Source organism: Curcuma longa, chromosome 21 (assembly GCF_044706935.1).
Source record: "Curcuma longa cultivar G26 ecotype Majalengka, Jawa Barat chromosome 21, ITB_CL_G26_1.1, whole genome shotgun sequence".
Classification (NCBI taxonomy): domain Eukaryota; kingdom Viridiplantae; phylum Streptophyta; class Magnoliopsida; order Zingiberales; family Zingiberaceae; genus Curcuma; species Curcuma longa.
In genome coordinates, this window is record NC_133881.1 from 14,003,075 (window position 1) to 14,023,873 (window position 20,799).

General features: G+C 37.4%; 2 protein-coding genes, 1 long non-coding RNA gene and 1 other non-coding gene across 4 annotated transcripts; 2 read left to right on the plus strand and 2 right to left on the minus strand.

Annotated features, from left to right (window-relative positions):
• Positions 1 to 6,295, plus strand: LOC141814595 (vesicle-associated protein 1-3-like). Its single transcript, XM_074702534.1, has 8 exons — positions 1 to 257; positions 537 to 607; positions 1,709 to 1,790; positions 1,901 to 2,016; positions 2,100 to 2,261; positions 2,754 to 2,795; positions 3,806 to 3,883; positions 5,918 to 6,295. Exons 1-8 carry the CDS (start codon positions 206 to 208, stop codon positions 6,026 to 6,028), a joined length of 714 nt encoding a protein of 237 aa, XP_074558635.1. The 5' UTR covers positions 1 to 205; the 3' UTR covers positions 6,029 to 6,295.
• An 842-nt stretch (positions 6,296 to 7,137) lies between these two features.
• LOC141815423 (uncharacterized) lies at positions 7,138 to 9,343 on the plus strand. Its single transcript, XR_012600545.1, has 2 exons — positions 7,138 to 7,422; positions 9,087 to 9,343. It is a non-coding gene; the product is annotated as an uncharacterized LOC141815423 (long non-coding RNA).
• Positions 9,344 to 9,922: 579 nt separating this feature from the next.
• Positions 9,923 to 19,844, minus strand: LOC141814321 (DNA-directed RNA polymerase II subunit RPB2). The gene is made up of 25 exons (XM_074702258.1): positions 19,514 to 19,844; positions 17,929 to 18,150; positions 17,548 to 17,838; positions 17,255 to 17,452; positions 16,035 to 16,099; positions 15,880 to 15,966; positions 15,685 to 15,805; positions 15,559 to 15,603; positions 15,331 to 15,468; positions 15,155 to 15,227; positions 14,978 to 15,054; positions 14,725 to 14,832; positions 14,496 to 14,612; positions 13,695 to 13,850; positions 13,510 to 13,611; positions 13,035 to 13,160; positions 12,804 to 12,881; positions 12,621 to 12,716; positions 12,426 to 12,541; positions 12,260 to 12,329; positions 12,134 to 12,187; positions 11,874 to 12,017; positions 11,467 to 11,766; positions 10,951 to 11,373; positions 9,923 to 10,437 (listed from the first exon to the last, which is right to left on the minus strand). Exons 1-25 carry the CDS (start codon positions 19,745 to 19,747, stop codon positions 10,324 to 10,326), a joined length of 3,555 nt encoding a protein of 1,184 aa, XP_074558359.1. The 5' UTR covers positions 19,748 to 19,844; the 3' UTR covers positions 9,923 to 10,323.
• An 820-nt stretch (positions 19,845 to 20,664) lies between these two features.
• On the minus strand, positions 20,665 to 20,750 carry TRNAM-CAU (transfer RNA methionine (anticodon CAU)). Its single transcript is given in 2 exon segments — positions 20,665 to 20,700; positions 20,713 to 20,750. It is a non-coding gene; the product is annotated as a tRNA-Met (tRNA).
• Between the last annotated feature and the right edge of the window lie 49 nt (positions 20,751 to 20,799).

The window sequence follows — 20,799 nt, forward strand, 5'->3', positions numbered from 1 at the left end:
GAGAGAGAGAGAGAGAGAGAGAGTGGGCGAGAGGGATCTGCGCTCCTCCAAAATCGAGCCTTTCCTCTCCGAGATCCCATCGTTGTACCGTGCTCCTGGTTCTACACATTCAATTTGTTTGGAGGAGGCAACGAATCGCAAGCAGAGGCGGAGAAAAAAAATTTCCAGATCCGTCGTAAAGGTAGATCAGAAGGCGCGAGGAGAAATGAACGGAGGAGGGTTCCTGGAAATCGAGCCTAAGGAGCTCAAGTTCGTTTGTAAGTCCTACATTTCCCTTTTCTCCTCCTCGATCAATTGATCCATGTTTTCTGTGTGTATTCCGCTGTTTGGCTTTCTTTCTGGACGGTGTGAGGTTGGAGTCGCGTACGATCTCAAACTTGCTTAATGGTTCACATTTGATCCTCGAAAGTCCCCTTTTTTGGTGATCGTGCGTGATGGTTGTGGATTGTTTTGTTTGGCTTCTTGGTTGGACTGTTTGATCGCAAATGATTCAGTTAGTTTGCTAACAAATTTTTTACTGGTTGTGGATCGAGCAGTTGAGTTGAAGAAGCAGAGCTCGTGTTCCCTGCAGCTAATTAACAAGACAGATCAGTATGTTGCCTTTAAGGTATTTGTTTTCACCTTTTTATTGCATTATTATTACATCTGTGGCATTCTACATGCATGCTAAAAGAAAAGCATTTTATCAAATTTATTTTCTCCTTTTATTGCATTATTATAACTGCCTCACCTCTTTCTGCACAATCAGAAAATGAGTGTTTTAACACGCTTCTGGCTTTGAGTAAATCTTGTTGATTCTTTACCATTTCATGATCCAGTTTGTTTTAACAAGATTATTCTTGATTTTCAACTTCCCTCCCCAACTCATGTTTTATGGATAGCAAAATGATTTTTTTGATCATCTTCCAACCTAAGATGGTCAAATTAGGATCTTTCACATCTTAGTCTGGCAATTTGCTCTGCAAATCAGCTTCATGTGGCATTTTGGAAAAAATAACTAATGTTTTCATCACCTTCCAACTTAATATCCTCAATTTGGGTTCTCTCACACCTTAAGTTTCTGTAAACTAGGGTCTTGACTTTGCAAGTTGACTTCAAATCTACTTGCATGGTGAAAAACTATTAACTTATAATATGATATTCATTCAAATCTAATTGTTTGAGTTTTTTGTTAACCACAAAAAATTGTCATCTCAATATAAATCACTTATTGGTTATCATCCACGCCTCAGCATTATGTAAAATTATTCATGCTACAGCCATTATATGCTTCAGCTGTTACATTCATGTATATGAATCACCATACATTTCTTCATCACATGTAATATCTAGTCCAACTATATCATTTGTAAACAAGCTTAGCGGACATTTTGTCTATTTTTTCATCATGCAAGTAGATTTGCAAATCAATTTATGGGTTTAAATCCATAACTTTATGCAAAAATTGAGGTGTGATTCCAATTTAGATTTGAGGGTGCTCAAGATAATCTAACTTTTCTTAATAAATTACGCTGCTGATTGTCAAATTAATTTGTCATTTCAAACCCAATATCAATATTGGAAAAAAAAGTTGGGGCATGTATGATAAAAAATCAGCATGAGGAGCATGTTTAATCATTAATGAGTGCAGGGGCTTGACTTGGTAAAGTACCAAAAAAAGAAGGATTTGATGATAAATATTGATCATTGATTTGGTCCTGCATTATAGGTTAAAACAACCAATCCAAAGAAATATTGTGTTCGCCCCAACACAGGGATTGTCTTACCTAGGGCCACATGTGATGTCACAGGTACCCCTTAATTCTTGATTTGGTTGGGAATGTTAGATAACTGATTCACTTTCATTGCTTTCATCATTCAATCTTACTACTGCTTATATCCTTCATGCTCGATGTTTTAGTCACAATGCAAGCTCAAAAGGAAGCCCCACCTGACATGCAATGCAAAGACAAGTTCCTACTTCAGAGTGTTATCACGGAGCATAGTGCAACGACCAAGGATGTAACCCCTGAAATGGTAGTTCATTGCCATATAAATATTTTTTTGTTTATTTTATTTTAGAACAGTAACTAGAATTGATTATAAATTCAAATTGTCAGTTCAATAAAGAACCTGGTAAGGTTGTAGATGAGTTCAAGTTGCGGGTAGTTTATGTTCTTTCTAGTCCACCCTCGCCTGTGCCTGAGGAAGCAGAAGAAGGATCTTCACCAAGGTCATCAACATTTGAAAATGGGGATCAAAGTTTACAAACACATGATTCAGTAAGTACAATGATACCAGTCCATAACTGTGCTGCATTAGAACAAATGTTTCTTTCTTTAGGGCCTGTTTATTCGGTAGGAGAGGAGAGCAGCATGCAGAGTCACTCTCTGCTTGCTGTTACCTGTGTGATTTGAGCAGAGGATGGAGTGAGTAGTACTCCGAGGCAGAGCCATTTTTTGGCGCTAGATTCATCTGCTAATTTTGAAGGGAGAAGAAGAGAAAAGGTGGATGAGAGAAATGCTGAGAAATGACCAATTTATCCCTTCTCAATTTTTACATAATAATATTAGGTACTTAGGGTATTTTTATCTATTCCACCTAGCTTTCCTCTCCACTCTCTTTGTGCGTGTAAACAAGGTCGGAGGAGATCAAATCTTTTCCCTCCTCTCCTCTCCTTTCCGAGGATGTAAATACTAAATAGAACCTTAATGATGCATACTCAAATTGTTTTATATGTTGCTTAGTTTATTTGGTTCCTACACAAATTTCAGGAAACTAGGTCAAATGAACCCCAAAAGGAGAAGTCATCAGAGGTAATTTCTTTCTCCCTTTGCTTTTATATGTTTTGGCATCAAACAGATAGAAAATAAGCTAATATCAGAACAATATAAATTGCCAAATACAACCAAATACCATGTTGCATAGAGGTTTACAAGTGATTTGTTAAAATAAAAAAACGAGAAAAAAGTAAGTGACTCGATCTATTCTATTCACTGGAGAAAATTAGGAATCTTGAACTTTTCGTTGTCTCATCCATTCTTTTTTGGCCGATCTTTTCTGATTTATTATTCTTTAACACAAAGCTCCTCAAAACTGGCTTCTAATAATGAGCCACATAAAAAAATGCACAAATTTGACTTTCAAAAAAGAAGTATCCTGAATTTTCCTTGGGCCTGAATTATCATCGTTTTTATTATTTCTAAAAATGTAATGTTGAGGAGTATCAGGTCTAGCAGCGCAAAGTCTTATGATTTTACAGAGTCAGTGTTCTCTGAATCACTTAGTTGTTTGATCCACGGCATGGTCGCATCTTGATGCTCATCTACTTCTTTGTGTTACTTTCTATAATTTCAGCATTGTGTCTGGTTAAGTGGATCTTATTGTTTAATGATTACATAACTAGACTAAAGATGTGCATCAATTTACTTGACATCCAAGGTTAGAACTAAGTTTAGGATTTTCATAGATTTAGTGTCAAACACATGGCTTCTCAGTTATGATTCATTTTTGTTTGACTGGGCTTTCCAAATTTCTTATGTCCATTGTGAGTTTATCTGACAATGTGTCTAGTTCAATACATAAATGGTTAGCTTGTTGATGGCTTGATTGTAATACAAGTTGGGAACCTACATTTTTAAGTGCTTGACCACCAAATGTAGCACCTTGATCTATGAAATAAAATAATTTTAGATTTACTTCTCTTGACATTCTTATTTCATATGCTATCTATTATTAGTAAAATCCTTAGACATGTTTTTTCTTTTGATTTTATTATCCAGTAGACTTGTAGTGGCAATAGCTTATCTTTGTTTGCCAAATACAGGCATTGGCTATGATCTCAAAATTGACTGAAGAAAAAAATTCTGCCATTCAGTATAACCAGAAGCTCAGGCAAGAACTGGTATGCAGTTTTCTACATGCAAATGTATTTTACTCTTTTAAGTCTGTTATTTGGCTTTAATTCTGCAGATTATCATTTAAGTCATAATGAAAATATGGGGGACTAGTCTGGTGACTGCAACCTTTGATTCTTTGTTATTTCTGTTATAGGTTTTCTTCATATGTTTCCATTTCAAAGTTCATTGTATACCCAATTCATTGCACTGAATTAGGGCTCCTGTATTTGACATTATCCGAATGAGACTCTCTCCCAATCCACTGTGGCGAATAATTGAACTACCCCTTCATACAAATTGCTTTTTACCAAGTTGTTTGGTGAAATAGTTTCATGACAGTTTTTCCTCATTTTATGTTATCACTATCATGATTTAATATGTTTTGGGTATTGGTACCAACTAGATCAATTTTATTACAACTTCAATTTAAAATGGTTGAATTGAGTATTTTTGAATAGAGGAACCCAAATTTGGAATTCTTCATTAGTGGAGGCCTTTCTATTGATCTAGATATTCCCAAGAAACTGTCTTCTTCCAAAGATGATAATTCATATTCTCAGTAGAACATTCATTAACACTGGAACATCCGTTCAGGGCCTGAAAGCTTTGCCACTTAAAGCAACCTACACGTTCCAAAGGTATAAGAATATAATGTCAGAAAAGAGGTAAGCTAAGAATGTCAGACAAATATGAGAGCTCTCGGATCAAAGAGAGTAAGGAAGGCAAGATAGTGCTAGATAGAAAGCCAACAACAAAACAGGAAGAGAAGAGGCTAGCGAATACCATTATCTCAGGATAAGGTGGCTTTCCCTGTTTCAGGGAAGAGATATGTGAGGGGATCCAAACATGGCACATTTATTGTTGATGCTAGATGAAGTTTGAAAGCTAAATAAAATGGGACAAGTTTAATTAGTTTAGCTTCATTTAGTGGTCTGTAATAAAAAAAATTAAAATACAACAGAATGTCTATTGTGTGGTGGATGAGAGCAACTCAAGCTAAACATACACATACTTGATTAAGGTTGTAGCAGTTTGGTGCAGAAAGGTTGTCCAACATGTATATTCCTTGCCTTTTCAGATACCTCCTACAGATTATTCAAAATGTCAAATCAGCTATATATTTCGACTTAGATATGGATATGCAACAAGATTGTATCTAATAATTTTTCATGCAATCAATAAGGGTATTGGATGTCTACTCGGTGCATCCCTAGAATATTTTTCTAGATTTCTCCAGCTGCATATATCAATTCTAAGGGAATTATGAGGGAAACAACAATAAAAAATTTAGATCTCTAAATCCGTGATTTCAAGTTCTGATCACTATCGATCAACAAGTTTTCACTGGTGCCAACCATTTTGAATCAACCAAGACCGCAAATTTCTATTCGCCTTGTCCTTTGATTTGGTTTGTCAGCCATGGGAAAGAGGTAAAAAAACACTATAAAAAAGGACAGTGAACTCCAAATTGAGCACCAACAACTCCAAAGAAGAAAAGTGACGTTGAGTTCAAAGAAACTGAGATGTATTCATTCATATACTTGCACGTCTTTTTCTAGTTGTGTGGCTCTATTTTAACTCTCAGTGCTTAATCCACATATATTTGTGGGCAAACATGTGAATTCCAATACCTCCTAAGAGCATAATTCAAGGAATCTTTATAGGATGCTATAAGAATCAGTACTCTCATGAAATATGCAATACTTGTTTGTTATTAGTAAAGTACTAATGACTGTAAATTGGTGTTTTTTAATATAATTTCTTACTCTAAATTTGATTCAATTGACTGCAAAATTGGTATAGAGGTATTGTATAAAAAAGCTAAATGGTAGAGAATTATAAGATGAAAACATGATTCTGTGTCGATAAGCTTTGAACTATGGCGAAACATGTCTAATGTTAGCATGGCTCCGCCTCAAAACCCACCACTCCGGTCACAGTCAAAATGTCAACATAGAATTTTGCCATTATTCCCCCTTGATCACCACATACTTTTTTCTCAAGATACTAACATTCCTATGATGTTTCTATAATGACAGGATTTACTAAGGAAAGAATGCAGCATGCGCCAAGGTGGCTTCGGCATTACATTTGTGATGCTGGTGGGATTGCTTGGTGCTCTTATTGGCTACATGATCAAGAAGTCATAGGACAAACTTCTCCCATTGCTTCTCCAACTCAATGGTATTTTTTTGTTCTTCTGATCAAACCACGAACTTCTATCAATCATAACTTATCAAGTTATCTTGCTGTACTCATCTATTTGGATTGTGTTCTTCATTATGTTATAGACTGAAATACCTGTATTGGAGGTAAAGACCTCAAAATACATAGTTTCTGTGGCTTGTTTAAGCTTTACTTGAGTTGGAAAAAAAGCCATTAGTGTTTGTTTCACTTTGTTTGCCATGGCAAGAAGCTAGTGCAGACTGGCTAATCCTTGTAATGCCATGTGCCAAACATCATGCTCTGTGCTGAAACACATTGATCATGCTCTTTGTTTGTGTTGGAGAAATTCATGGAAGAGTCGAAGCGTTTTGCTGGTACTATGTCCAAAGTAGAAGCTGCTTCTCAACTAGAATAGTACAATTGATTGCGATTTCGCGGCCAGGAGGTCACTTAAAATTGCAGCCAAGCAGTTGAGCTGGCTGTGAAATTGCTCGAACAGGCGGCCGCTCGGCCGCGATTGAACAGCTAGCTTGACTGCTTGGTTGTGATTTTGCAGTCGCCTAATCACGATTTCATTGACAAACGGCACGGCGTGGCACGGCACGGCACGGCTACTCAAAATTAGGCAATCCCTGACTGTGATTTTGTGGCTGCTGAGTTGAGTGAGCAGCTAGTCATGAAATCACAGCTGAGGTTGCCAAATCCTGATCTCCTGGTTGAGCTATTTTGTGCCCGTCTAGCCACGATTTCGTGGCTAACCGTAACTTTAGGCGAACTTAGCCACATGAACATAATTTCGTAATCAACTCGACTCCAGGACTACAATTTTAAGACTGACTTGGCTACTTAGTTGTGATTTTTCAGTCACTTACTAATTCTGAAAATGATCAATCCGTTATGTTATATGGGTTTGATTCAGTTAAATTCTGTTGGGTTGATTCAGTTAAATTGATAAGGTCAGGGCGAGGGGGGTATTTTGTATTCTTGAAAAGTAGGGGGTGATTTGGATAATTGGGATGCTTCGGTGCGTGGCGGTTCAGGGATCGCCTTGCTATATATATGAGGCCTCAAATCGCAAGGGTTAACCGGAAGTCGATAGGTCGAGCCGAGTGTCGGCGAAGGAAGCAGCAGCAGCGATGAAGCAGCCGCCGGCGTCGTCGTACCTGTACAACCAGCAGCAGGATGAGGAGATCGAGGAGGCGGTGGGCGTGTCCATCGGCATGGAGATTGATGACGCCGACCCCGTCGACATCCTCGCCGACTTCGATCGCCAGCAGCCCCCCGTCGACGTCGACTTCTTCAACTCCTTCGAGGACGATTTCGACGATCAGGATCTCGCCTGACCGCTTTCGGCCCCTCTCGCTCTCTTTCGCATCCGGTATTATCCGCCTTTCTATTCTCGATTGGGGATGCTAGGGTTTCTATTTTTCTATTTTCGTTTTAGCTGTGTCGATGCCATCTTGTTGCATAATTGCGATCATATAATTGCTGGATAGGGAACATTAGTTTGGTTGTTAGGTTTTGCAGAAGTAAGCATTTTTATGAGACCGAATAGTAAAAATTTTGGATTACCTTTCCTACTTCCAGTGGTTATTACTCTGAATTCGTGATCGTGTTGCTCATGTTTGCTTGGTTGTTAGGTTTGTGGATGTTAGAAATCATGTTGTTCTAATTTTTCAGTTCGAAATTCGAATACATTTTGCTTTAGTATTGATGGATGCTCATGCAATTGCTAACATGTAATTGCTGCATGGAAGATCCGATTGTTTAGCTGTTTACGGTTTTCAGGAAGCTAGTAAGCACATTGTGAGGCTCAGTGTGATGAAATTTTGGATTACTTTCATTTAACAGGCGATGTTTGCACTCCATCTCTCTTTGATCATTGAACATAGATTCTCTTCATGGAAAACCTGTTGATTTTGTTGTTATGGTTCGTTGAAGTGAGTAATTGTGCTAAGATTACATTTTAGTCAGTAATTTGAATACCTTTCATTTAGAGTAGGAATGGATGCAATCTAATTGCATGATTGTGAGCATTACAATTGCACATGGGAATCTGCTTGTTTGGTTGCTTGCGGTTTTGCCACAAGTAAACGTGGTGTGAAATATTAGCAGGGAAATTTGAAGATTTTGCCTGTGTTGTGATGGATATACTCTCACATGATTCATTTATTTCTGAACAATAGGAGGAATGGTTGAATCCTTTTGCCAAATTACATAAACTTTCAACTAAAAGAGAGTGAAAATGTGAGTGAGAGAGTATTTTTTTGTGATGACCCAGTTTGTGCAAGAAACCTGGGATATGCCAATGGTGGCTTACGCACCACGTGCTATGAAGGAAAACTACTTAGATGTCTATTCGATCATATATATGGTTCCCTTTAAAATCTACTTAGACGTCTCATTATGCAGCTTAAGCAGGGGCTTTTTAGAACTGTGATAAAAGTTTGTCAGCATATTGAAACTTTTAAAATTTTGTTTCCCTTTGAAGTTTCGATCATTGGCCCAAACAAAACTGTTTTGTGCTAGTTTGTCTGTGTTGACAAATGGTATTGGAACTAACAAGAAGCCTTATCTTAGGACAAAAGGAAACTTTACCCTTGTGGCTGTGTCGATAAACTAGCAAAAAACAGTTTCCACGACCTCACCTTGTATTTCCTTAAATCACAACCACTTGGCTGATGAAAGGAAACTTTGTCTTGTGACTAGGGTTTCAGGTAGTGGAAGATTGCAGCTTGGTCGGAACACAAAATTAGAACTAGAATTTTGCCCTTGTGAAAAGACGCTTTCGATGAAGGATATGTCTGCTCACATTCCATGGGTATTAGATCTTCCGAATCCGTGATCCTTTTCCCCTCTCTTTTTATTCATAGTAATGGAAATAGATCATCAGATGCCTTCCAAAGAAGCTGCTTCTTCAAACTTAAAGGCTGTTTTTCTATTTGCTTTATAAATTTTATTGTACATAGCTTTTGATACAATTGCTGATGATGGTTAGAAATTGGACTCAACGCTGACAATGTGATTTTGATGATGCCTCAGCTCTTTGCGACTGCGAGCATAATAGAGGAACAAGCCATGGAATCCTTCAACAGTTTGTTTCTCGTGTCAATTTCCTTTAGTACGAGTCTGTTTTACGCATTGCGCTGCCATGGACATGGATGCTCATCAGCTGTTATGTCTGAGATGGTGATATATAGTTTGAGCAATTATAATTGCATATCAACTGTAATGAAGACTGAGTTTAAGAACCCTCCAAACTTATCGTGAATCATGTGCTTGGTGGTGCTTTTGTTGCTTATGCTACCAAAATGAATCTGAGGTGTCTGTCTGATTGGGCAGATTGAATTTTAGCCGTTTGATATATTAACAATCAACGGTTAAGATTTAGCTGATGGCTATCAAAGCCAGGGCCCCTCCATTGGATTCGCCTTTGATTAAAACAAAACGGAGAGTGCTAAATGCATTGTTTTGCTCACGATCACTGCAGAAATTATATGTCCTTGTGCATTTTTTTTATTAATCGTTTTTATAGTCTGTTTTGATTGTGTTCTTGCGCGTTTTGATTTAGAGACCTATATCACCTTATTTCCCTATTAAATGGTATGTATAATTTGCCAATTGCTGCTTGTTATAAATTTTTGATATGCATTTTATAAATCTTGTTTCTCCTATCTGTGAAACTGCTATAATCAATATTATTTAAATTAATTAAATTATTTTCATCATGTTGATAAAATATTGCTCGTCATATTTTACATCTTTAACGAGAAAATTCTGTGGATCTAACCTCAGACAACATATTCCTCCCTATTGCTACTGGAGACCGGCTAGATGAATGAAATATTAAACTTCTATTAATTTCAAACAAGAAAATCTATTTAAGATTAGGATATAAAATGTCTTTTGATAATAATTAAAATACAACCATCATCTGGGTTAAAAATTTCCTAGAATTTTCCAAATAGCCTACAAGGTTGTTTCGTCTTAACATTTTTCGAGTTCGATGAATCATCTGGGTTCAATACTCACAACATAACTCTACCAGTTCCATGTTCGTAAACTGCCTTTACTCCGAGCATGTGCACAAACTTGACTCCGGAGAAGAAAACTATTTTCTGCAGAAGCTTGAATTCACAAAGGTCTCTGTTATTATGCGATAACTGATCTTCCACGCAATGAGACGCGAAGAGCTTGGCGATGAGCATATGGTAAGAGCTTATATTCTCAAAGTATGGAGGTTCTTTAACTGAACATCCAGAGCACCCACCCATGATTCTTATTTCCTCTTTTGATCTTTACCTAGCAGCTGTTCTTTGGTGAGCATCCTTGGTGCGATAGCCATGGCCATCAGTTCTTGGAACAGAAGCTTGCACGCATACGGTATGTGTACCTGTATGTTGGCAGTAGTAGATCAAAATGTATCACCTAAAAAAAATGACTACATTGTTTGAAGAAATAGAATGTGATACTATCTTCCATGTCAACAAAAAGGCTAGTTTTCATTTCAACGACGCACAGATTATTACCATCTTTTTCTAAATCCCCCCATGTTCTCAAACTCTCGTCATTTCACCCGCTAACCACCAACATTATTACTCTTGCCATGTGGTACATACTGGCATACCCACGGCATCCTTATTCCATTAGGTAAACTAATGGAGATCATAATCAGAGGGTGAAACAAAAAGAGTTTGGAAACTCCATAGGGTGTTTTGATGACTTCAAAATTCCAGAAAGCATTTTGAAAAAAAAAAATGTAAACCTCAGGGAGCAACATGAAAATCTCACCAACGATAGAGATAAAAAAACTACTCCGACTTGGTAACAAGTTGAATAAAATGTTTGAAGAAAATGAACCTACACTTGCAGATATACAATAAAAGGAAGGGACAGCGGAACTTACTTGAACAATGTCGGTTTTGTTCTTACACCCTCTGCATTCAAAGGAACTCTTCTTGAGATTGGCAATGGCTACGAGCCCGCATTTCTCACACACATGAACCCTGTATGCATCACTTTGGTCAAATAGCCGTTCCTTGAGGAAGTGTGCAGCACCATGGGCAATCATGCAGTCTCGCTCCATCTCTCCGAACCTGAGGCCACCATCTCGAGAGCGTCCCTCCGCAGGCTGCCTTGTCAGAATTTGCACGGGTCCACGCCCTCGAGAATGGATCTTGTCGTCGACCATGTGTTTCAATCTCTGGTAATAGGTAGGCCCAAGGAATATCATGGCGGACAGCCTTCGTCCCGTATGACCATTATACATGGTTTCAAAACCACGCATTTGATAACCACACTTGTGAAGAGCCTTGCTGATATTGTCAACCTAAAAACAAACAAACAAACAAACAAAAGGTGTATTAGTCGAAAGAGATGGCAAATCTTATTTATAGGAGCATGCCAATAGATTTTCCCTTACAGTGACATCAGTGAATGGCGTAGCATCACCCTCCTTTCCCATATGAGCAGCAACTTTACCCATGATACATTCAATCAACTGACCGATGGTCATTCGAGAAGGTATAGCATGCGGGTTCACAATAATGTCAGGGGTAATGCCTTCGACTGTCCATGGCATATCTTCCTGCGTGTATGTCATACCGACAGTTCCCTTCTGACCATGTCTGCTACTAAATTTGTCTCCGATTTGCGGTATCCGCACAGATCTCACCCTCACTTTCACAAACCTCAACCCATCCGCATTTGTAGTTAACAAAACCTGCAAGATGAGATATGCTTAAATTGCCACAACTAGACTGCTTGAAGTATAAAGGCTCGTGAATTGTAAGAGATAATCCATCAGTAGCATACAAGTCTTCAAATTACCTGATCCACCATCCCACTCTCACTGTGCCGTAAACTAGTACTATGGTCTCGTCGGGTGTATCTTGAAGCTTGTCCTTGTGAATCGTCTTGAGCAATAGGGCTTGTCTTCCCAATTATAACATCTTCACCTGAGACCCTTGTACCCTGGCATAAATTCATACAAACAAATTCGAAGGCAGCGGAGGTAGTTTAGTGGGCAAAACGTAAACTATAAACTGTAAATGGGCACCCTTCCAGATGCACTGGAATATCGTACTTACAGGAGGTGCAAGACCATCATCATCCAATTTTTCATAGGAACCATGACGCATGCCCTGAAATTAAGAGAAGAACTTCATCTCAGATGCAAATTCTTGACCATGGCAAGGAAAATGTGAACTACTAACCATAGTGTTATCCCTATTTGGCTGCCCAAAATCCTCCTTAACAAGAGTTCCCATTTTCTTTTCCTCATCCCTATGACAGTAAAATGGTCATTAATACAGCAACTTCACACTGTTCTACGTATTAAACGTTCAAAAGTTCAATGTCTCAAGATTAATTATAACAAACCTGTAGGAACGGAAGAATAAAGATCTGAAGAACCCACGATCTATTGAAGATTGGTTCATGATGACAGAATCTTCTTGGTTATACCCAGAATAACAGGAAATGGCAACGATAGCATTCTAAACAAGGATGACAAATATGAAACCAATACTCAAAGATAAGAGCATGCCTCTTTCAGATGACACGAATAATTCTTACAATGCCAGCTGGGAGTTGTCTAAAGTGTAAATGTTCCATAGCACGAGTGGTAACGAGTGGCTTCTGAGGATAGTACAAAACGTAAGCTAGTGTATCCTGCACACAACCCCCGACAAATTACCATATGCATCTACACGTAATTCTGTGATCCGGAGATAAGTATAATATTTGAAATATACCAACCATTCTTAATTGATAATTTGTGACATATATTCCCATTGCTTGTTTCCCCATTGCTGATTGATATGTATTACGAGGAGACTGAAACAATTACCACAAAATTAAAAATAAGATATGTTTAATTGAGCTCCTCTGTCCATGTTCCTATTGAAGTGAGAGCTAGTTCCCATCAATTGGCAGACCAATTGAAACATGTTGTCAAACTACCACAGCATCAATTAATACAGAACTTACTTGGTTGTGGTCGGGAAAGGGAATGATAGATGCACAAACACCCAATATTAAAGAAGGATGGATTTCACAATGAGTGTAAGTATCACAATAAGCCTCCTCAGGATTCTGCCTTGCATTCACAAGATCCTGAAGCAACAGCAATACCAGTCAATAGAAACTCCACACAAGCATTTACAAGCCCAGAAGAAACCCTAGTAATTGCGAACTTTTAGCTGAGATATTTATATAACTATCATGAGTATGTTTAAACAGAACAATTAACAACCCTCTAAGCACTCCAAATGAAAAGGCAAACAAGTTTTTTAATGATTTACTGTCTCAGATAGAAAAGGTCGTGCACTATTATCAATTAGCATTAGCTAACATGATATAAATCAACATTTGTGGCCTATAGGCTTAAAGTCTTAGCTCTTTGACAAAAACAAATGAACTTGTGTCATATAAAGACACTTTAACAAATTATCTGTGTACTTACATTAATTGTCATTGAAATCATCGTAGTTTCTTCTTCCTCAGTATCTATGTATTCAATGAATCCTTTAGCAACAAGGTCATGCCAACCTTCCTCGGGAGTTTCCTGTAAAGTGAGATGCATATACTAGTTAACACAATGAATAGAAACCAAAAATGTTTGCTATTTTTTACTCAGAATAATATTACCCTCTGTTGCAGTGCTCGAATGTCCTTTTTCTTGATCAAAAGCCTTTGCTTTTCAACAATAAAAAGTGGACGACTGCAGCGACCATAGTCAGTGTAAAGACGCAATTCTTTCAGCGGAATGTCCCGTATGACTCCCACCTCGGTGTTGACATCAATCTGTGAGAATGCACATATTAAAGGGGTTCAGCTTTATAAGAGAAAGCATCAATAGCATGGAGTATAAGATAATGGTGAAAGCAAAAAATTGCATGTGATCAATATAAAATACTCCGAAGAAACCAAGAAGTAAGGCAAAGAGGAGAAAGGGAGCAATTTGGAGCTCATTTATTCTTCCGCTCAAAAGTGGCAAAAAGACGATCTAACTATGCATATAATGGGAATGGAAAAAAATCAAAAAGTAGTTTGTCAATTTTTTTCTCATTTTGTGTTCTTTTCTAAAAGTAGACAACAAAGAAAAGTCCTCTCCTCTCCTCCCTTCCCCCTCCTCCCTTTCCTTTTCCTCTTACACTCATGTAGATGCTCTCAGACCTAATCATATATTTAGAAAATTCTAGTTTAACACTTTGGGGAACAGAAACAGAACTTCCTTTCGGTCCTACCTTCTTTTTTTTAACCCACATATAAGGACCTCAAAAAAAAAAGACAAGTGAAAAAATTTATTTTCTACTCAAAGTAAAGGTTTCAAAAGCATGATATATGTTAAAAGAACCACAGTTGAAAACACCAACAGCTACTGATGAAGTTTTATATGTATGGCCAAATTTTCTGTGACATTGTTGGGAAAGGACAAAGCTACCATACCTGTCTCCTCAACTGTCTTAAGGTTTTAACCAACATCTCTGGGTTTCTGTGAATCCCAACCCAAGAGCCGTTGACAAAAATTTTTGTTGACTGTGGAATAACAGCCGGAGAGATTTCCTGCAGTAAGTGAAATAAGAAAAAAAACAAATTAGTGTATCATAGCAGCCCCTTGAATTCTAGACCTGAAATTGACAATATCTGCATATTTTCTGCTACAAGTACAACTTACCTCAAAATTCTCAGTACTCCACTCATCTAAAAATTCCAATATTGGATTTGCAGCAGATCCAACTGTTATGTACACCATTAATGCTAGATTCTTGACAAGGCCACAAGCCTGTGACGACCAGAATAAATAAATTAATGCTGAAAAAAAAGTGTTTTAAGGAACATGGATAATCAATCACAAGACAATATAGCATATCATATAATAAACGATAAGGCAGCTCTTGATTAGTTGTTTGCCCATTTAAAGAAACAACCTGTCCTTCAGGTGTTTCAGCAGGACACATCATACCCCAGTGAGAATTATGCAACTGACGAGGCTTTGCTAGTTTTCCTGATAATGAAAATTACCAGTATTAAAATATAGCAAAAAGAATAGGCAAGAAAAATAACTTTGAAGGCTGCTTAAGTTACAATATGGCAATCGAAATCACCTTCACGTCCTATTGGAGAATTTAACCTCCGTAGGTGAGATAGTGTGGATGCATATGTCAATCGATTCAACACCTGATAGTTCAAACATCCATACAATACTGTTACACCAGAGAATAAAGCAAAGCTAATACCAAAAGGCAGCGGATTTATATAGGAAAGAATGAAGAGATGGGACCTGTGAAACCCCTGCCCTAGTACCAGCTTGATTAGCCTGGCCCCAATTTCCTGTTGCAAGGGAGTACTTTAGACCACTAGTAATAGTCTTGGCTTTGATTGCGAATTGCAAGTTCACATCCTTTCCATTGTCGACACACTAACACATCAAAAACACAACTGAATTAGAAATCAGAAAATTATAGTAGAATCAAGGACAAGATAGAGTTGATTAAAGGAGGATTATAACCTTTTGAACATAGGATCTCACATCCCTTGTCAATTTTCTAAAGAGCTGCACATGGAAACAAAAGAAACAATTCAACCTTTCAAATCAATAAAAAAATCAACTGATATAGAATATACTGAGACAAACCATCCGGAACAAGCCACCAAGCAGAGGACCAGCAAGATCCAGCCTTTTGTTGCCATAGTGATCCCTATCATCTTCTGGTCTTCGTCCAAGGGCGCACAACAATAGACGATGAATGATATATCTATAAGAAAGAGAAAGTATCAATATCCCTATTTTATCACAATTGATAACAAGAACAAAGGTAAGAAACCCTACCCAAAATAATATGCTTTTTTTGTTTCACAGTATTCGCCAACACCAACGTGAGGCAACATTTCTTTTTGAAGAATTTCTTTGGCATACCTACAGCACTTAATGACATATTTAGAGAAGCACAACCAAAAGGAACCAAGAAGCCTAATATATATTACTTGATCCGCTTGTCCCTTGTGACACCAACTGTTGCTCCTCTTTTACCAATATAGTCCAGTGCCACCTACACAAAGTGAAACTCTTAAATTGCACCCTACAGAATTACATTACATAAGCAAACAAACAAAGAACTACTGAAAGATTGATCCTAAACTCGCAAAATATAAGGTGACTTTGCTGGTTTGTACACCAGTCTGATAATGTTACATACATATGAACCCATTCGGTTCAGCTAACAAAGAGCCAACTTTCACATCAACCCCTAATTTTTTGGTGGGACAAATAATAAACAATTCAAGGCATCATGTACCAAGGAACTCCAGAAATTTTTCGTCGGTGAAAGAATTTCTTTCCACAGTATTATTGCATCTACTACACAAGAGTATGATGCATGGTTTAAAATTTCGAACCGTATTGGAATTTCGATCTATGACTCGAACGATACAGTTTCAGTATTGTATCGTGCCGTACCGATATGGTTTCAATATTTTTTAATATAAAATATATTATTAAAAATAAAAATAAAAAAATAAAAAAATCTGAAAAAATAAAAAAACATAAATACGATAAATAAATAAATTTTATTATATATTTTTAGAATTAAAATGAATAATATATATTAAATCTTATTTAGATTATCTCAACTATAGCTCGGAATTAATCGAAATTATTAATCTATGTTTTAATTAAAATTAAAACTCGCACAACAACCTAGCAGCTCGCATGACCCCTTTGGTGGGACCGTCGAGGTCGTGTGAGCCCTCTGGCGCGGTGGCCGGGGTCGCGCAAGCCCTCGACACAGCGGTCAAGGTCGTGCGAGCCCTCCGACGCGACGGTCGAGGTCGTGCAAGCCCTCCGAAGAAGCCTCTGTGGTCGTGCAAGCCCTCCGGTGCTACCATCGAGGTTGCGCGAGCCCTTCGGCGCTATCATCGAGGTCCCGTGACCCCTCCGGCGTGGCCGCCTAGTTTCGATCAAGTGTCTGTGCGGTCCCACATCGGAACGACAAAAACTGTGAGTATCAGGCAGAACGACACGGTAATTTAACCCAAGGTATGATGTCAGCAAAAGAAATAAATATATCCTTTAGAGTTAGCTAAGCCCTTCATCTATAGCCAGATACCAAACTTTAGCAATGTACATGGATATAAAAAAACTAGCATTGATCTAACAAAATCAATTACCAAAACAAGCAAAAAGAGATCGGTACTTGATATATTACCTGTTGGTTCTGAATAACAAATGCTTCTTCGAGAGAAGGCCTCAACAATTCCATCATTTGAGAATCAGAGAAGTCATAGCATATATGTTCTAGTATATCTTTATCAGCAACAAAACCTAATGCTCGGAAGATAATGATTATAGGGATATCAGCTCGGATATAGGGGAGAGTAGCTCGAATGTATTGCCCAGATGAACCCTGTTGGACAAAACATAAGAATTAACATGCAGAAAATAAGTAAAATGAAAAAAATACAAATGCAGGGAAAAAAGGAAATACATGAAAAAATTTACCCCTTTTGCACTTGCACGAGAAAGCATGCGGACGAACATGCTGCTTGCTGGCCTGTTTTGGTTCTCAGCCATAGACCTAACTTCAGCTACATAAGCAAACTTGTTTGGCTGCCTTTTCTTAAATACATATACATGATTGGTGCTCATCTTTTCCTGTGCAATAAGCACTTTTTCACTTCCATTAATGATAAAATATCCTCCTTGATCATAAGGACACTCCCCGAGTTCTGTGAGATCCTTCTCAGAGTTCTGATACAAAGTACAATAACTGGACCGGAGCATTATAGGCACCTGCAAGATAAATATTAAATAAGATGAATAAAATACTCAACACCCATGGAAAAAAAAGAAACAAATGTTTGATCAACGAATATCTTTTACCTTTCCTATAAACACTTTTGCAAACTCTTGAGTCTCTGTCACTTCTTCACAATCATGCCCCTTCTTTATAATTCTTTTAGTGACGTCAACATACAATGGAGCAGAATAAGTTAAGTTCCTCAATCTTGCTGCTTTTGGGAATAATGTGGCAGTTTCACCATCAGACTCTGTCATCATAGGCCTGCTCAAGTATATCTGCCCGAAGCTTATTTTATAAATAGTCTGCAAACATATGAATATAGCTCAGCAACTTGAAAAAGTCATGTTTCCCTAAGGACTCACTAATTTCCAGAGATAGACTAATAATCCAGAACAGGACCAACAGGTACTCCAGATAACAACCAGAAAATCCAATTGCAGCTTGCTTAAAGCAACTTGGCCATGTATGATTTTGAACCGAGATGCTAATCCAAATCATTTTCAAGTTAAATCTCATTAGTGTATGTTATTTGCTCATTATATTGTGAAATTTAATGAGAATAAATAGATCAAATTCAATGCTTGAATTGCAGAGAAACTTTCAAAAAGTAAAGATTTAGTTAGTAGAACTAAAACTGAATGTATTTCCAATCATACAAAATAATTCTTAGAATACTTATGATGAATGAACATGAAATTCTTCTTGGTGAGACTTTGAGATATCCTAGATCTATTATTTGATGACAAGATATTGATGGTACTGTCATTAGGAAAATTAAGTTCGATGGTTGAAATGGGAGGAGCTTGTTGAGTCTTGTGTCTGTAAGGAAAATTTACAAGATTTGATATGACATGTCATACTTTATAGAATGGAAGTTGGACTAGGAAGAAACATATACACACATTTATAAATAAAATAATTTTTTTAAGTAAATAAAGATAAGAATTTCAAGATGGATGTGCAAGGACAAAACAAAATATATGGATATCCAAGAGCAATTAGATTTAGCTCCAATGTGTGATTAAATAAGAGAGGGCATATTTAAGTGGTATGAATAAGTTCAGAGGCTGCCAATAGGTTCTAAAATTAAAAGAGGATGATCAATTAGAGTTGAAAGTATAAAGGGTAGAGATAGACTAGAACAAACTTTTAGCTAATGGAATAAAGATTATTTGTTTAATTTGAATATTGATAGTGGTAAAATCCAATGGGAGGATATGATCTACATGCACAACCCTAATTACTTGGGACAAACATGCCTTGACGATGATTGCCAAACAAGAGTGCACCTGATGTACATGCAAAATCATAATCATGACACTATATTAGGCAGTGGACAAATTGGTTTTGCAGCTTAGATATGCAAGCATAGCCAACTAATGCAATTTCTGTATGCCAAGGCAACTCTGAAAAGCACTCTCTCTTTGTTTGAAGAAAAAAAATGAAATGATATTCTAATCAAACGTTAGTTAGGATTCTTCTACTCAACTCCCTCTGCTAATATTCACTCCAATTCTGAAGGCCCCCAAGAACACCAGATCTTTAATCCAACCACATGTTTACTTCTTGAACCCTGATATCGATCAGTTACTACACCCACTTCTCCTGTTAATTGAGCTACTTAGAGGAGCCAAGAAGCAATCGAACGGCGAAACAAGGGGAGACCTCGACGAAGTCAGACTGGCGGCCCGGGTTATGCTGTGACTCGGGACGGATCTCAATGTCCGCGGACTCATCGACGATCTCCTGCATAGTGTTCTGGATGAACTCGTCGAAGGAGTCCAGCTGCTGCCGCACAAGACCCTTCTCCTCGAAGTAGGCGCTGATCACCGCCCAGGCGTCCTCCTGGGTGATCTCGTCGTCCTCGTCGTTGTCCATCATTGCATAGTCGTCCTCCATATCGCCGTCCGCCCTCGACTTGAAAGTGGGTTCCGAGATCACTCGCTGACCGGAGGCGCCGAGGAAATTTGAAACCCTAGGAAAGGAGAAAGGGGCTTCTGCTGCGGGATCGAAGAAACGCAAATCAAGCGTCCCCCTTGCTGTATATATAGCAGTAACCGTAACGGTTTCGCCGACACGATACTGCCATTTCGGCCGATAAGCACAGCCCCGGGTCTGTGGCGAACCGGTTAGTGCCCGATCCGCTAGGCCGACTCATCTTTTTATTTTAAAAGTTATCATGTTTATCAGAGATGTAACTGTCCTGTAAAAGTTTTTCATCTATTATCGAGATAAAAATAGATTAGGTAGAGGGATATTTGGGAAAATAAATTAGATATTCAATAAAATTAGATGTCTCCTTTTTGTTTTTTTTCCCTTCTTTTTCTCCATTTTGACCATATTAGGTGTTTTGACCAAGTAAATCTAAATGATCTAAATGCCTATTTAATTTTAAACTGCCTTCCTTTTCTTGCACAAAGTGATTTTGGTTAAAAAAAGAAAAATTATTCATCCTAGCTAAGTTAAATGAGTTAAATTTTATGATGTTGAAATTTATTTGATATTAAAATAAATTAAATCATTGAAATAATTGTGTAAATTTAATTTGATTATTTTTTTATGAATTTGAATTTAAATTAAGTTTAATTTGATTTTATTCAAATTTGACTTTAATTTAATTAATTTAAATATGATTATATTATCAATTAAAATTTATTTAATTATTTAAAATTTTTATATTTTCAATTTAATTGATTAATAGGTTTGATTATATAATTTTTATTTGATTGTTTAAAATTTTTTATTTATTTAATAAATACGTCGATCGTTTAATTTAAATTCTAGCGAAAATAATTTCCGTAGCATATAAAATTAAATGGGGTGAGAGAGGCTCGAACTCTCGACCTCAGGATTACTCAAACAGCTATGAGACCTACGCGCTAGCCAACTGCGCCACCACCCCACGTTGTAAACTTCAACTAGATATTTTAATTTATAGCTAATATATAACA

What these genes read in the sequence shown, in the direction of transcription:
- LOC141814595 (XM_074702534.1), top strand. Translation starts at nt 206, where the DNA reads ATGAACGGAGGAGGGTTCCTGGAAATCGAGCCTAAGGAGCTCAAGTTC. An exon ending in TAAGGAGCTCAAGTTCGTTT is followed by an intron (nt 258 to 536) that starts GTAAGTCCTACA and finishes TGGATCGAGCAG; the next exon opens with TTGAGTTGAAGAAGCAGAGC. An exon ending in AGGATGTAACCCCTGAAATG is followed by an intron (nt 2,017 to 2,099) that starts GTAGTTCATTGC and finishes TCAAATTGTCAG; the next exon opens with TTCAATAAAGAACCTGGTAA.
- LOC141814321 (XM_074702258.1), bottom strand. Translation starts at nt 19,747, where the DNA reads ATGGAGGACGACTATGCAATGATGGACAACGACGAGGACGACGAGATC. An exon ending in TAAGACAGTTGAGGAGACAG is followed by an intron (nt 13,851 to 14,495) that starts GTATGGTAGCTT and finishes GCATTCTCACAG; the next exon opens with ATTGATGTCAACACCGAGGT. An exon ending in TTCGAGCACTGCAACAGAGG is followed by an intron (nt 13,612 to 13,694) that starts GTAATATTATTC and finishes CTCACTTTACAG; the next exon opens with GAAACTCCCGAGGAAGGTTG.